This window comes from Polychytrium aggregatum, assembly GCF_025602895.1.
Source record: "Polychytrium aggregatum strain JEL109 chromosome Unknown BJ171scaffold_30, whole genome shotgun sequence".
Lineage (NCBI taxonomy): Eukaryota > Fungi > Chytridiomycota > Chytridiomycetes > Polychytriales > Polychytrium > Polychytrium aggregatum.
This window is the reverse complement of record NW_026516232.1, coordinates 491,247-505,754: the sequence shown is the minus strand read 5'-3', so window position 1 is coordinate 505,754 and position 14,508 is coordinate 491,247. Positions and strand designations below refer to the sequence as shown.

Here is a 14,508-nt window from a genome sequence, read left to right as displayed (position 1 = left end):
TCAAGAACCTCATCGACACCAACGACATCGACTTTGTCGGTGTCCAAGAAACCCTCGCCGACCTCGAACCCCGCAGCCCTCTCTGTGGCTATGCCGTCAAGGTCCCTGGTCCCCGTTGCCGCGCCGGCAGAGGCATCGCCATCCTCTACAACCCGGCCAGGATCGACCCGCACGACTTCACCAACATTGAAGTCAGCGACAAGGGCGATGCCATGTGGGTGACATACAAACACGTCATCCACATCGGCAACTTCTACCTGTCCCCGAGCCTCAAGCTGGACGACTACCGCGAGGCCCTCCAGTCGATCCACACCAAGGCCGCCCTCCCCGACGCCCAGGTCATTGTGGTGGGTGACTTCAATGCCCACCTCAGTGCCCTGAGCGGACTGCCCACGCCGCTCCGTGGCAGGGAGAAGATCCTCGAGGACACTGTCTCCCGCGCCGGTCTCCGCGTTGTGCCTCCAGCTGTGATCCCGACCCACACCCGGCAGCGGGGTCCCAGCTGGACAACGATCGACTACATCTTTGTGTCGCATCGCCAGGCCAACAACGACCCGCTGCTGCAGGTCGACACTGCCGGTGCCTTCCGTGGCCAGTCCGACCACTTCCCCATCTGGGCGACTCTGCGGGTACAGCCAAAGTACTACCCAAAGGTCGACCAGTGGCAGTGGAAGATCGCCCAGCTCGAGGATCCCGCCGTCCGCGCCCAGTACCTCTTGGCGCTGCTGGACGAGCGCGAACGCGGCCTGCAGCGCATCCAGGCTGCACTGCGGCCAATCTCAAGGGGATCGGTCATTCCGATCTCGGAGAGTGCGGCCCAGGACTGCATCGACCGCGCCTGGTCCATCATGATCGCCCTGATCACCACCGCTGCCGACTCCACCATCGGCAAGGCTTCCATCAAGACCGTCTGGAAGGACCCGGCCCTGATCCCCGAGATGCGGCAGCTTCGCGAGAGGCGCCGCGATCTCATCTACCAGCTCAAGTTGCCCGGGCTCTCCCTCCGCGTCGCCGAGGACAAGCGCGCCGAACTCCGCGCTGTCCGCAAACAAGAAAAGAACCTCATCGTCCAGTCCCGCCGAGCAGCCGAGACCCTGGCCATGAACAAGCTGCACTCCCTCAACGCTTCCGAGGTCGCCAAGTCCCTGGCCGCCATGAAGAAGCGCAAGGAGCTCGACGACGCCTTCCACTTTGACAACTCGGACGAGGCCCTCGAGCGACTTGTGGTTCACTACGGCAAGGTCTCCTCGCACTCCCAGGACACCCCCGGTGCCGCCTTTGACCGGACCGTCGGCCCAAGACCCCTGGACACTGTTCCGCGCCTGCTCCCCGAGGACCGCTCCATTCCCCGCTTGTCGTCGGACGAGGTGGCCGATGCCATCGTCAAGTCCCCCAAGCGCAAGTCCTCCGGCCCGGACAAGATCAAGGCCGAGATGCTGCACCCTGTCGCTCCCGTGGTCGCTCCCTGGCTCCGGGCCATCCTGCTGGCCGCCCTCAAGGCCTCCGTCGTCCCGACCGAGTGGAACACTGTCCTGATCCACCCGGTCTACAAGAACAAGGGTTCGATCCTCGATCCGGCCATGTACCGGCCCATCGGGTTGACCCAGGTCCTCCGCAAGATCGCCGAGCGAGTCCTGCTGCCGTTCCTCACCCGCGAGATCGGCATCATGGACATTGCCCAGGGAGGCTTCCGCCCGGACCGAGGCACCCTCGACCAGGTGTACTCGCTCGACGCTCTTGTCCGCATGAACAAGATCCGCGACGACGAGTACAGCCTGGTCTTCCTCGACATCAAGGCCGCCTACGACACTGTCTGGCGGGAGCGCCTCTGGGACAAGATCGCCGCCCGAGGTGCTGGTCCGGTCGCCGTCGGGGTCCTCAGGGCCATGTTCGACCGCACTCTTGTCCGCGTCGCCAGCAAGGGCCGCACGTCACAGCCTGTGTGGCTGCAGAAGGGTCTCATCCAAGGCTCGGTCCTGAGTCCCCTTCTGTTCAGTGCCCACATTGACGACCTGCCTGGACTGCTCCGAGCCGAGGACGGACTTGTGCTTGCCTCGAGTCGCCACCACCGTCTCCGGGTCAACTCGCTCTGGTTTGCCGATGACGGTGTCCTCATCTGTCCGGCTGGCCGCACCCAGGCCATGCTGGATATCTGTGAGCGTCACAGCATCTACAACCGGTACCGCTTCTCGCCGCCCAAGTGCGAGGTGCTGTACTCGGCCTGCAACGTCGACCAGCTCCATCCCGCCAAGCTGTACGGCACCGAGCTGCCCAAAGTCCTCCAGTTCCGCTACCTCGGTGTCATGGTCGACATTGACGGATTCCGCCCGGACCTCCAGTTCGACAAGCTCCTCCGCAAGGTCCACATGGTCACCGACACCGTGGTTGGACTCGGCATCACCCTCGGCAAGGTCTCGGCCAAGACCATCACCCAGGTCTACAAGACCTTTGTGCGGCCGACCCTCGAATACGGGATGGCCATGGACATCCCGGACCCGGCTCTGCGCGACCGCCTCGACGACGCCCAGATGACGGCCCTCCGCACCATGTTCCGCGTCGGTCCCGGCACTCCCGTCGGTGCCATGCACCTCAACTGCGGCCTCCCCAAGATGTCGGTCCGTGTCAAGATGCTGGCCCTGCAGAACTGGGCCCGCTGGGACGATCAAGTCTCTGACGGCGACAAGATGCTGTCGATGATCCTGCGCAACAAGATCATTGCGCCGTACCACCCCGACCAGTTCCTCGGCCAAGGAGTCCGAGCCGATCCGCACTGGGCCATGGTGGTCCGCCGACAAGAGGCCGACCACTCCCTCACGGCCACGGAGGTCTACCGAGGCAAGACCCGACACCAGCCGCCGCCGCCCGGACCGCCCCGACCCCAACCCGTCCCGATCAAGACCCTCATCTTCGAGGACCACATGAAGAACGGCTTCGACCGCTCCAAGCAACTCACCGCCGCCTGCACCCCGTCGACCAAGATGTCGGGACTCTGGGAGGCTCGCGGGTACCAAGGATCCATGGTCATGCTCATGTTCATGGTCCGATGGCGACTCGGGGCTCTCCCAGGCCACTTCAGGTTTGGATACCGCAAGTGCAAGAACCTGGCTCGACACGGATCCGGGATCGACTTGACCAGGACCCACGCACAGCAGTGTGTGGATCCGCATCAAGTCCTGGTCCGCAAGGTCGCAGCCCTCAAGACGGCCCACCCGACTTGGGTGGAAAGTGGTATAGCCGGAGTGGGACCAGTGGACAAGCTGCTGGACCTGCTCAGTTTCGATCGCACTCCCCCTCGCAGTCGCACCCCTCCCGCACTTGGATCGCTTGCTGCTCATGTACCCGCTCCCCGCACTGCCTTCCGAGCATTCGCACTTGGTGCACACCCAGCACCACCACCCACTCCCACACTTAGTGTAGTCCCACCCTTGCAGTCTCCACCTGCACCCCCATCACAGCGTAGTATAGTGCCAGCACTTGTCACTCCACCACCCCGACCTCCCCTCGATCCTGCTGTTCCCTTGTGGGAACTGCTTGAAAATGTGTTCACCCGCTTGGTCTCAGACCTTGTGGGCAGCTGAGGCAGCACTAGGCTGCAACAGGAGTAAATAGGCTTGCCTGTGTACTCAACGTGCCGGGGTACCAACCTGTTGGACCTGATGGCTTGTCTTCTTGAATAAAGTTGACTATAGTAACAAAAAAAAAAACCCCCCGTTCACAGGCGAGCAATTCCTTGGACACAAGCTGTTGCAAGACAAACACTGGCAACGACTAATGGCCAGGCAGGACACCAATCCTGAATTGACAGCGACCGAGGCCTTCCTTGGAACGGAAGCGTCGGCCTTAAGGAAGAAGGACAAAACCATAGGGACACAAAGGAGCTGGTTCCACCCGTTCCTCGACCCCGATAGACCACTACTCTGCAACAACCCAGAGTGGACACTGCGACTAGCCCGGGACCTACGGAAGAACAGGTATCTTCGAGCATTCCCAGACCCGGCTAACGGACGAGCACGACATCGACAGCGAGCCCAGGCTGCCCAAGAGGACGACTTGGCGATCCCTCTGCGAGAAGCCATCCTCACAGAACACATGAGGACAGCGTTCAAACGAGACCAACAACTCACAGCCGCATGCACACCGACAACCTCGATGTCGGCACTGTGGAGAGCCGAAGGATACACAGGTAGTCAGCCTATCCTCGAGCTAATGATTCGATGGCGACTTGGGATATTCCCAGGACACACCAAGGGAGGAAGCAGACCCTGCCGATGGTGCTCCAAGAACGGAATCAAAGTAGACCTTAACCGTTCCCACGCTCAAAGATGCGTCGACCCCAAAGGCATCCTGGCAAGAAAGGTCAACGAACTCGCACGGACCCACCCAAGCTGGGTCAAACCCACAGTCGAAGGAGTGGGGCCTATAGACATGCTGCTTGACTTGCTGGAGTTTGAAGCCAAGAAGGATAGAGAAGAGCAACAGCAGCACACTGGTGTGGGAACCCAAACACCAGGGAGAGAGAGACATGGCAATAACAATAATAATCACTCGGTGGGGAAGCGAGGGGAGAGACCGGGGCTTTTGATCGCATCAATAGTCTCGGATACAGATGATGACACTGGCATCAGTGATGCTGATGTAGACGACGACTTTGATGATCGAGATCGGCTCTGGAGCTCCCTACCGGGAGTGATTGCTCGGATGGGGAGGCTCCGACTGACTGGCCCCGAAGTGGACTCGGACCTTGGCTCTGAAGTCAGCTCAGTGTCAGACTACGACATTGACTTTGACTTCTTGGTAAGAACCGACCCAACGCCGAGACCAATCTGGGACGAGCTTGACGAACTGTCTCTCGATAGTGGAAGACACTACTGCTGGGACACTGACCAGAGTTTGGACTTAGTATCCCACTCCGATCATAGTGGGGACCTAGTGCCTCACTCTGACCTTGGTGGGGACTTAGTACCTCACTCCGACCAGAGTGTGGACTTGGTGCATTTGGGCACAGGTGTGGACTTAGAGCCCCACCACCCCGAACCGAGCTCAGACCTTGCCTCGGGGTCGAACTGGGGAGGAACCTCAGAGTCAGTCTCAGAGTCTGGCTCAGAGTACTCCCCTGATGGCAACCAAGACTCCCTCCCGAACCGAGACCGAAACCGGGCCAGGGAGACGAATAGACATCCGGTCCCCGGCCCTGAACCGAGAGTGGTTCCCACGCCCTCCCAAGGACGAAGTACTGACCCGATCCCAGAGTCCGACGATGACTTGGGACTAGGTCAGACCCCAGGATACGAGATAAATCCCGAGTACCCCTCCCACAGACAAACTCACACTCCTTTGAGGGCAAGTCAAGACCCAACACCGCACAGCAAACCCTGGAGTGGGTTCGAGTTGATACTAGAGAGGGACTTGGAGAAACCAGCCCCTGACATCCCGGAGCGGGACTTGGAAACGTGCGACTCCCTCTGGGAGTTATTAGAGGGAGTGTTCACCCGCATGGCTCGCCGTGTGGGCTGGAGAGTCGGCGAGAGCCGCAACAGGGGTGTATGAGCGAGCTTGGTCACCCACTGCCGGGTATCCTGCGATACTGATGGCATGTTGAATATTCCTGAATATACAACTAAAAAAAAAAAAAAAAAAAAAAAAAAAAAAAAAACCATGTCGGGCGGCGGTGTGCAAGAGCTCGAGACCTGCCAGGCCATTTGAGTGGTCTTGGATTATTCTCCGGCAACCTGTGGCGACCACCGCCCCATCGGCCGTGCCAGCACATTGCCAACGATCACCCACAGCCAATCTCAGACACACATGACCCTGCTCGCCTCTCAATAGCACGTTTCATATCGATGGCGACAACCAGAGTCCGACAGCGATGAGGTGCTCACCTGCCGTTGCCGGTACTGCATCGGCAAGGCTTTGCTCCGAGAGCATCCAAACCATCGCGCTGCGCCGTGCTCAGAATGGCGGACGAGACACTGAATCACATTCGGCACCAGAGGCATTGCTCTGTCTTGCAGAATCGACACAGACGACTAAAGCAACGTCATCTTTAACATCTCCACAAGTACTGCGGCCAATGTATTCATGATTTGCAGAACATAACCAGATTGGAATGTCGAGACCGCAACAATCAGAACCCCCGAACCTACCGCTCCAAAATCTCATGGTGCTGAGACGCCTCGATAGTTCGTATCGAAGCAGTAGTAATCCACTGGACCAACAGGGTTGAGCAACCAGTTCGGCATCATGAAGCCTCCGACGGCCTTTCCATTGGCATTCGTCTTCAGAAAAAGGAGCTGCAAGACACCAATCATTACAGCGGTGATTCCAGCGCCAGAGTCCAGGGCAGCGGATAGGACAAAGTTGTACTTGCGCCACCACTCGTTCTTGTAGCGGAAGAGGTAGAACTGAAAGACAAACGAAAGGATGAATGTCACCAGGACACAGTTCATGTTGCCGTTCTGAGGGCCGACCCAGTTGCTCATGATGGGGATGTTGATCAAGTGCCAGTACGGGTGCTTGTAGATCTTGTTGCCGAGCCAGGGGAGGATCGGCAGCAGAAATCCGACCGGGAAAGCCCACAGAACATCGTGGTAGAGAGCGCCGGGCCCAAAGAATCGAGCCGGGGCGATGGCGCCCCAGATCGTGCCCGCCGCAAAAAAGGTGCCGTGGCCGGTTGCCTGCCACTCGCCTTGGCCAAAGAGTGGCGACAGCGTAAAGGCGGTCGCGACGGGGGTACAGATGACGGCGGACATGATAGCGCCGATCACTTGACTGGCCACCATGGCTCGAGGAGGCACCTTCATGTAGTGGCCGATCTTGAGATCGTTGAGAAGCGTCTGGGCCTGGATCATGGTGTTGTAGCCGAGGGACTTGAAGGACATGACGGGAACGAGTTGGCCCGGGGTCAACATGCCGATCACAAACTCGGTCAGGACATTCAATCCGATGTACTGGCCCGAGAGGGCGGTGATAGTAGTGAGAGGAATGACAAAGAGGACACCCATGGCGATGGCCAGAACGACTCCCCACCACTGGAGACGGTATGGGGTTGCAAGGCCAACGATAAACATCAAGACGGTCGAGATCAACAGGATCAAGAGGTAGACCCAGTTGCTGACTTCGGGATACGCGGCCATGAGCTTGTTGTGGACATCCGGGTAATCCGAGTGGTGACGGACTTGTTTCATGGCAACTCGGGCCTGCTGCACAATGTCCTTGCCGTACCAGAGGGCGACGTGGGTGACGGACGAGGAGATGGTGATGAACGAGGTCACGTACACGATCACAAAGGTCATGCCGAGATGGACGGGGGCGGCTGAGGCATACTTGGCGGGGTCGAGCTCAAAGGTGGTGGGGTCGAGGAGGATATGGCCGTTGAGTCTCTGGCCCAGGGACGAGCCGTTGAAGAGGCCATTGCCGTTCAGAAACCCGCAGCCGTTGGGGCCGGGCTGGGGGCAGCCGATGGACTTTGCGTCCCACAGGTTTTTGACATAGGCGATAGGGACAACGATCCATGCCCAGACGACATAGCCAAAGAGCAGGACGCAGTTGGCCCAGAAGGGGGTGGTCAAGGGCTGGATGTAGCCGTTGAACTGGGACCAGTCGAGAGTGAGGGCCATGAGGCCAACGCCCTTGGTGGCCGAGCCAAAGATGTTGGTGAGGCTATTCTTTCCGGCGCGAAAGAAGCACAGAACTGCGATGCTGCTGAGGGCTGGAGCGATAAAGGTGGGAACGACGGCCCAGACGCTGTAGGCAATGAAGGCGAGCCAGAAGAAGCGGAAGCGGGACATGGAGTACTTGGAGCTGTAGCTGGCCGACTGCTCGCCCGTCCCGTGGAAGGAGGCAAACATGGCAAGGATACCCATGTTGCCGGGCCAATACATGGCGGCAGGCTTGACCAGGAACTCGCGGGCCATGCCGGCAAGTCCAAGGCCGAGACACTGGGTGGCGAGAATCCACAGGATCGAATGCCAGAGCTTGATGGCAGTGTCGTTGAGATAGACAGAGGCGATCTGGCCGACGACATTGTCGATGCCATACGGCGTGTTTGAGTTCGACATGATGTAGATCAGGACGTGCTCCTTGACAGAGAAGGGGCCGGGGTTGAGCGAGTTCTCGACACCAAAGAGCTTGAAGCGAACGTCGGGCAGAATTTTGGCGAGAAAGATACCCATTGGGTACGAGACAATCTGGTAGCCGACAGAGAGCGAGCAAAGAGAATGAGGATGGGGATGAGGCGGATGGTACACAGACGATCATGGTGCGAGTAAGAGTGTGCGACTGGTTGTTGCTGCAAGCAATAGCCATGCGCCTTGTCAGCTTACCACAGAGACATATGCCGGGACGGTAAAGGCGTTGGTGCGGAAACTGAGGACGACATTGACGGCCGAAGTCAATGCGGCGAAGAAGACGGCCAAAAACAGTGCGCGGATGGTGAAGCAGGGGGTCGAGGGGTCGTCGGTGGTGGGAACGACGGAGCTGATCTGGCTCAGGGCGTTCTCGGTGTCGTCAAACTCGGCATCGTCCTGGTCGTAGGTGACGATGGCAAAGACGCCGTCCTCATCCTGGCTTTTGATCCGGAAGGCGCTGTTGCGGTGGTCGTGGTGATACTCGGCCATGGTGCACAGACGACCTCGAGGATGGCGAGTCTATTGACGGCGGCTCATGGTGGCGGTAGCGTTGGGCTATATAGACGGAGACGTGTGCTTGACCATGGGGCTCTGATACGATTTTGGTGCGGCTCTGGTGCGGCTTTCGTCATCGCCAATGGCCCGGGTTCAAGAAAGAGGTGTTCAGACCAAGGAAAAAAAAAAAACGAGGACGATTTCCTTCATGGCGGCGACGGCGAGCGATGGGGACCTTGGCGGGGCTGGTGCCCTGAAAAGCGGCAGTGCAACTGTGCCTGCCGTTGTTATCGGCGGCAACGAGGTGTCGGCCATGCCGAGGATGGACAGAGCGAGTGATGGACAGAGCGAGTGATGGACAGAGCGAGGATAAACAGAGCGAGGATAAACAGACACAGTCGCCCACAAACAAACCGACGAACAAACAAACAAACAAACAAACAAACAAATATGTCTGTGGATCCAACCGAGGCAACTCTTGCATCAGAGGCAACTCTTGCATCAGAGGCAACTCTTGTATCAGAGGCAACCCGGTGTATAACAGCGATTCAACACATGAGAGGCAATCTAACACATGTAACATTCTAACACATGTAACATTCTAACACATGCGACATGCTCTCATTCTCGCATTCGAACGACGGCCGTCGCGCCACCGGCCCCGCCCGCGTTCGTCGTGGGCGAGCGCTTCCCATGGCGGCGCTTGCCGGGACATGGCCCGCCGACCGGGGTGTCCCAGCCCGGGTGTCGCAGCCGGGGGGGGTGTCGCCCGCGCTGCCCCTTCTTGACAATTCCTCTTAATACTCCCTCTTGACAATCCCTCTTGACAATCCCTCTTGACAATCCCTCTTAATACTCCCTCTTAATACTCCCTCTCGATACTCCCTCTTGACCTTCCATCGCGCAGCCACCGTCTCTTCCATACCCCACCAGCGCCCAATGTCCACTCCGCCCCTCCTTCCCCTCGAGAAGGGCCAGCATCCTCTGCCTCCAGCCCCAAAGCCCCTTCGTCTGCGCGGCGTTCTTTTCTACCTCGCTGCCGTCCTGCTCTTCTGGGCCGTCGTCCCCAGCAACCTCCTGCGGTCGCTCGCAAAGTCTCTTGTTCGCAGCACGGCCGATCCTCTCGCCGATCCCCTTGCCGATCCCCTTGCCGATCCCCTTGCCGATCCCCTCGCCGGCCCGTCCTGCGAGCAGCCCGCGCCCCTGTTCCCTCAGCTCGATCCCCTCATCTCGCAGCATTATGATCTGATCTTTTCCTCGGACAAGTACCACGCCCTCGCTGCCGAGCATCTGTCCAAGGCCATCCAGATCAAGACCGTCTCGTATGATGACATGCGCCGGGTTGTTGCCGGCGACCCTCGTCTGCTGCCCTTCCTTGATTTCCACCGCCTGCTCGAGTCGCTCTATCCGAATGTGTAAGTCGCTGAGCTGCCGCGCCGTTCCTTGTCGAAGCGAGACCAATTCGCATCCATGCCGGTTGATCAGCCACAGTGTCTGATACGCGCACATCGCAATATGCCTTCGTTCAGACGGGCCGTGCAAGTCCCCCGAAAGTGCAATGTGATCCGCTCGCTAACATCGCACATTGATCAATTGCAACGGCCCGTAGTCACCAGAACCTCACCCGGGAGGTCATCAACGAGTACGGCCTGCTCTACTCTTGGCCCGGCACCAACCCCGACCTCAAGCCCCTGCTGCTGATGGCCCACTTTGATGTCGTTCCTGTCGCCGATTCCTCGCTCGACCAGTGGGAGTATCCGCCCTTCTCCGGCGCCATCGAGAATGGTCGTGTCTGGGGACGAGGCGCTTCCGATACCAAGGGCACCCTCATGGCCATCCTGGAAGCTGGTGAGTCATCGTGTTGCCCATATGCGTCCCCTCTGCAGCCCTGCTGATCTGGCGCCTCTCTCTTGTCCGCCTGCAGTTGAGATTCTGCTGGGCCTGGATTTTCATCCGGCGCGTGGAATCTATCTCGCCTTTGGATTCGACGAAGAAATCAACGGCTTCAATGTAAGATCGAAAGTCGCTCGGCTCATCTGGTTGATTCACTTTATATCGGACGAACCTGGGCATTCGGGACATTTGGGTGATGTGGAGGATTCGAGTGATCTGGCCCGATCACTTGACCTAACCTTGATGTTTGATCGCGTTCTTCGATCCGCATCCTTGCTTCCGCTCGTCGTCAGGGTGCCGGTCACATCGCACAAACCCTCAAGGATCGCCACATTGATTTCGAGTTTATTGTCGACGAAGGCACCGGCTTGGCCGACAACTACAATACCACCTTTGCGCTTATCAGCACAGCAGAGAAGGGCTATCTCGATGTTCAGATCAATGTCACCGCTCCTGGCGGCCATTCCTCCATGCCTCCGCCTCATACCGCCATCGGCATCCTTGCCGATGCGCTCGTGCATATCGAGGCCAACCCTCACCACCCAAATCTCCCCGACAACAACCCCATGTTCGATGCCGTCCAGTGCTTCGTCGAGCACGGCCATCATGTTGATCCCAAGCTCAAGAAGCTAGTTCAGCTTGCCAAACATGACTCACATCATCGCAAGGCATTGGTTGACTATCTCTCCAAGAACTACGTGCTTGGTCTGCAGATGCTCACAACCCAGGCGGTCGATGTCATCCAGGGCGGTGTTAAGGGTACGTATAATCCATCCCAATGTCGGAGCACAGCCGCATGATGTCACTGATATTCCGGCTCCCTCCCCCCCCCTTCATCAACACCCCATCAGTGAATGCCCTGCCCGAATCGGTCTTCGCCCTCGTCAACCACCGCGTGGCAGTCGACTCTTCGACCACTCATGTGCTCAAGCGTCTTCATGACACCCTGAGTCCGCTCAAGAAGAAATACGGAATCGAAATTGTCGACAACTGGGGAGAGGACGGGATCCAAACGAACAATGCTGCCGACCCGATCGTCCTCACCATCAGCCCCGTCCAAATCCTGGAGCCCTCACCCCTGACCCAGGCCAAGGGCAGATCTTGGGACACTCTCGCTGGCACCGTTCGACGAGTGTTTGGCGCCCACGTCGTTGTCTCTCCCAGTCTTATGTTTGGCAACACCGACACCCGCCACTACCTCGATCTCTCTCACAACGTCTACCGCTTCAGCCCCGCTCACCAGAATCAAGCCGGCGGAGTCCACACCGTCAATGAGTACATTGAGATCCATGGCTTTGTTGGCAGCGTCAAGTTCTATCACGAGCTCATCCGTAACTTTGTGGAGACCGCCTAGATCAGTTCCAAGAAGCACTATACCAATTCGGCCAACCTCTCCACTGCTATAATTGAAGTGGCATCAATCGAACAGGATCAAATATAAACTTGTGCTCCATATCTGGCAACTGCATCATATGTTCAGGTGTGATTACTGGTGATAAATACGAGAATGGCCCTGGGTGGGTGGGTGGGTGGGAGGTCCCTCGTCCTTCGGCTGAATGACACACAGAGTTGTGTCATCCGAGCAATCCATCGCAAACGTTGGGAGAGTGATTCCCCAGCGATTGAGTGACGAATTCAACTTGAAACCGCAACCGACACGTTGCTGCACAGCGTTGGCGTATCGGTCGTGGATTGCATCCGATCATTACGAACGTCGCCAAAACACCCACAATACGTGTATATCCAATGAGATGGAGGTGTACCCTGAAAGACGAACACTTGTTGTGTGTTGGCCTCGAGGACAGAGGGACATGCTTGGGTTTGGGGATTGAGAAATTGAATCAACGAGCCAGAACATGATTCTGCTCCACCACTCTCGTTAGGATCGACCTTTGAGAAGCTGTAGCTTGAGCGGAACAATACAAGGCAAAGGTGACCCTGAGTGTTCACCACGTATACTGTCTTCGGTACAGCGGCCCAGCCTTAGTCTGGTGGTGCTCAAGTACGAGGAGATGCTGGGACTGTGGGCTGGGACTGTGGGCCGGGACTGTGGGCTGGACATACACCTCTTCCCTCTCATGCTGCCACGAGACACTCCCAAAGGCAACCACAATACCTGTCGCTTGCACGCTCCACATGGTCGCGGTGGATGTGTGTGTATTCATAATCCAGAAACAAGCCATCATCCACGCTCAGAAACAGGGTATCCCGTTTCGTCTTGGATGCGCCGGATACAAATTCATCGCCTCAGCCCAGTGTGCGCACTTGTGCGCCGTTCTCCTTAGAAACCGACAGAGATGGAAGACGATCGAGGGATCTTGATCCAGAGAGCAATGGAGCACAGCGGCCTGACAGCGGCCGCACACTGGCCTGACAGCGGCCCGACAGCTTTGGACTTCCGAGTGCGACGGGGAACAATCAGGCGTGGGGTTGTCCATTGATGGAGGAGCCCCGCTGGGAATTCTCCAGGGACAGTTCTATTGTCCTTTCATTGTTCTTGGCACTTATTGTTGGTGGCATTGATGTCTCGGACGTTTGCTACCCCACCTCGGAAGCTATAAATCCGCCTATTGGCCCCTTCTGGTCGCTGGAATATCACCGCTCCGATATCGACCTGTCTTGTTCCAACCTTGGCCCATCCAGTCGGGTAGGCTCACTGACTTTTGCCTGCATTTGTTTGGGGGGGGGTCGCTGTCCTTGCATTTCGGTGTTTATTCTCCTGATTTTGATGCTGCGGGGATGCTGTGGGATGCTGTGGGATGCTGTGGGATGCTGTGGGATGCTACTCTTGTCCCGTGAGCTTGACTGCATGGCTTCTGCACATGCTCTTTGGCAAGCGGCACTGGATTTTGACTGTCCATCGAGCCGATATGGCCATTTTGTTGTACCGGTCACTTGAGTGTCTTCCATCAGCGCTGCCTGCTGGAGACAAGGGTGCTCCCAACTGCGCCATGTGGGGCGCTCACTCACTCGCTTATCAGTCACACACTTTTCATCGTATTGTTCCTTTGGTGCCGAGCTGGGTCGATTCGGTTGATCAGCTCACCTATCTGACATTCGGACTGCACGATAGATCTCTCTTTCCAAAAATGCTCGTCTCCCGCTTCGGTATCCTTCCTGCCGCCTTTGCCGGTTTGCTGACGATGCAACAAGCTTATGCCCAGGGATCCGGTTCCGGAAGTGCCTACCAAAAGACCTATACGCCCAGTCCCGTCTACGGTGCCGGTCACAACTGCACCACCTACAACGATTGCCAAGGAGCCCTCGTATGCACCGCAGGCCAGTGTGCTGCCAGTACCGACGGCACGTACCATCCCAAGTGCAACTGGCAGGGCCACTGTCTCGGTGCTGCATGCTATACCGACAACGACTGTGGTGCCGTCGGTGGCGACGAGCTCGAGTGCTTCAAGGGCAACTGTTCGTACCCCCCTTCGTACGGCGACTATACTCCCACGGTGGCGTGCAGCTGGCCCGGCCATTGTGTCGGCGATTCCTGCTTGATTGACGACGACTGCGGCCAGTCCAACGGGAAGGAACTCGTCTGTGTGGGCAGCAAGTGTGCCGTCGATACCACCAAGCCTCCGCCTTCTCCGTCCAAGTGCAACTGGCGCGGCCATTGTGTGGGTAGCGCCTGCAAGGTGGATGACGACTGTGGCCGCCTGCTCAATGGCACCGAGTTGGTTTGTGCGAGTGGGCAATGTGCTGCCTCGGCGTCGGCACCCTGCAACTGGCGCGGCCATTGCGAAGGAGCTGACTGCAAAGTCGACGACGACTGTGGGGACCTGGCCGATGGTTCGCCCCTGGTTTGTGTCAGCAACAAGTGCGCCAAAGTGCCCGCTCCTGGCTACATCACCTGCAACTGGAAAGGTCACTGCGCAGGTGCCGGCTGCTCAACCGACAACGACTGCGGCCGTCTTGCAAATGGCACCGAGCTCGTTTGTTCGGCGGGCAAGTGCGCCATGGATACTACCGGGGCATACCCTCATGACACATG

General features: G+C 58.1%; 3 protein-coding genes across 3 annotated transcripts; 2 read left to right on the top strand and 1 right to left on the bottom strand.

Annotated features, from left to right (window-relative positions):
- Window positions 1-6,118: 6,118 nt before the first annotated feature.
- On the bottom strand, window positions 6,119-8,962 carry BJ171DRAFT_178757 (OPT oligopeptide transporter protein-domain-containing protein). Its single transcript, XM_053106051.1, has 2 exons — window positions 8,322-8,962; window positions 6,119-8,186 (listed from the first exon to the last, which is right to left on the bottom strand). The coding sequence occupies exons 1-2, from the start codon at window positions 8,613-8,615 to the stop codon at window positions 6,156-6,158; spliced, it is 2,325 nt and encodes a 774-aa protein (XP_052964696.1). The 5' UTR covers window positions 8,616-8,962; the 3' UTR covers window positions 6,119-6,155.
- A 463-nt stretch (window positions 8,963-9,425) lies between these two features.
- BJ171DRAFT_513784 (uncharacterized protein) lies at window positions 9,426-11,975 on the top strand. Its single transcript, XM_053111791.1, has 5 exons — window positions 9,426-10,036; window positions 10,231-10,469; window positions 10,546-10,631; window positions 10,808-11,273; window positions 11,366-11,975. Exons 1-5 carry the CDS (start codon window positions 9,561-9,563, stop codon window positions 11,866-11,868), a joined length of 1,770 nt encoding a protein of 589 aa, XP_052964695.1. The 5' UTR covers window positions 9,426-9,560; the 3' UTR covers window positions 11,869-11,975.
- Window positions 11,976-14,113: 2,138 nt separating this feature from the next.
- On the top strand, window positions 14,114-14,473 carry BJ171DRAFT_400258 (uncharacterized protein; the record flags this gene model as incomplete). Its single annotated transcript, XM_053107204.1, has 1 exon — window positions 14,114-14,473. A coding segment is annotated over one exon (360 nt), but the record flags the coding sequence as incomplete, so codon positions are not given.
- Window positions 14,474-14,508: the final 35 nt, after the last annotated feature.

Bases quoted from the DNA above. Each gene is read 5' to 3' on its own strand.
- BJ171DRAFT_513784 (XM_053111791.1), top strand. From the start codon at position 9,561: ATGTCCACTCCGCCCCTCCTTCCCCTCGAGAAGGGCCAGCATCCTCTG. The intron at 10,632-10,807 runs GTAAGATCGAAA...GCTCGTCGTCAG, and splicing joins AAGAAATCAACGGCTTCAAT to GGTGCCGGTCACATCGCACA. The intron at 11,274-11,365 runs GTACGTATAATC...ACACCCCATCAG, and splicing joins CATCCAGGGCGGTGTTAAGG to TGAATGCCCTGCCCGAATCG.
- BJ171DRAFT_178757 (XM_053106051.1), bottom strand. From the start codon at position 8,615: ATGGCCGAGTATCACCACGACCACCGCAACAGCGCCTTCCGGATCAAA. The intron at 8,187-8,321 runs GTAAGCTGACAA...GTCGGCTACCAG, and splicing joins TCCCGGCATATGTCTCTGTG to ATTGTCTCGTACCCAATGGG.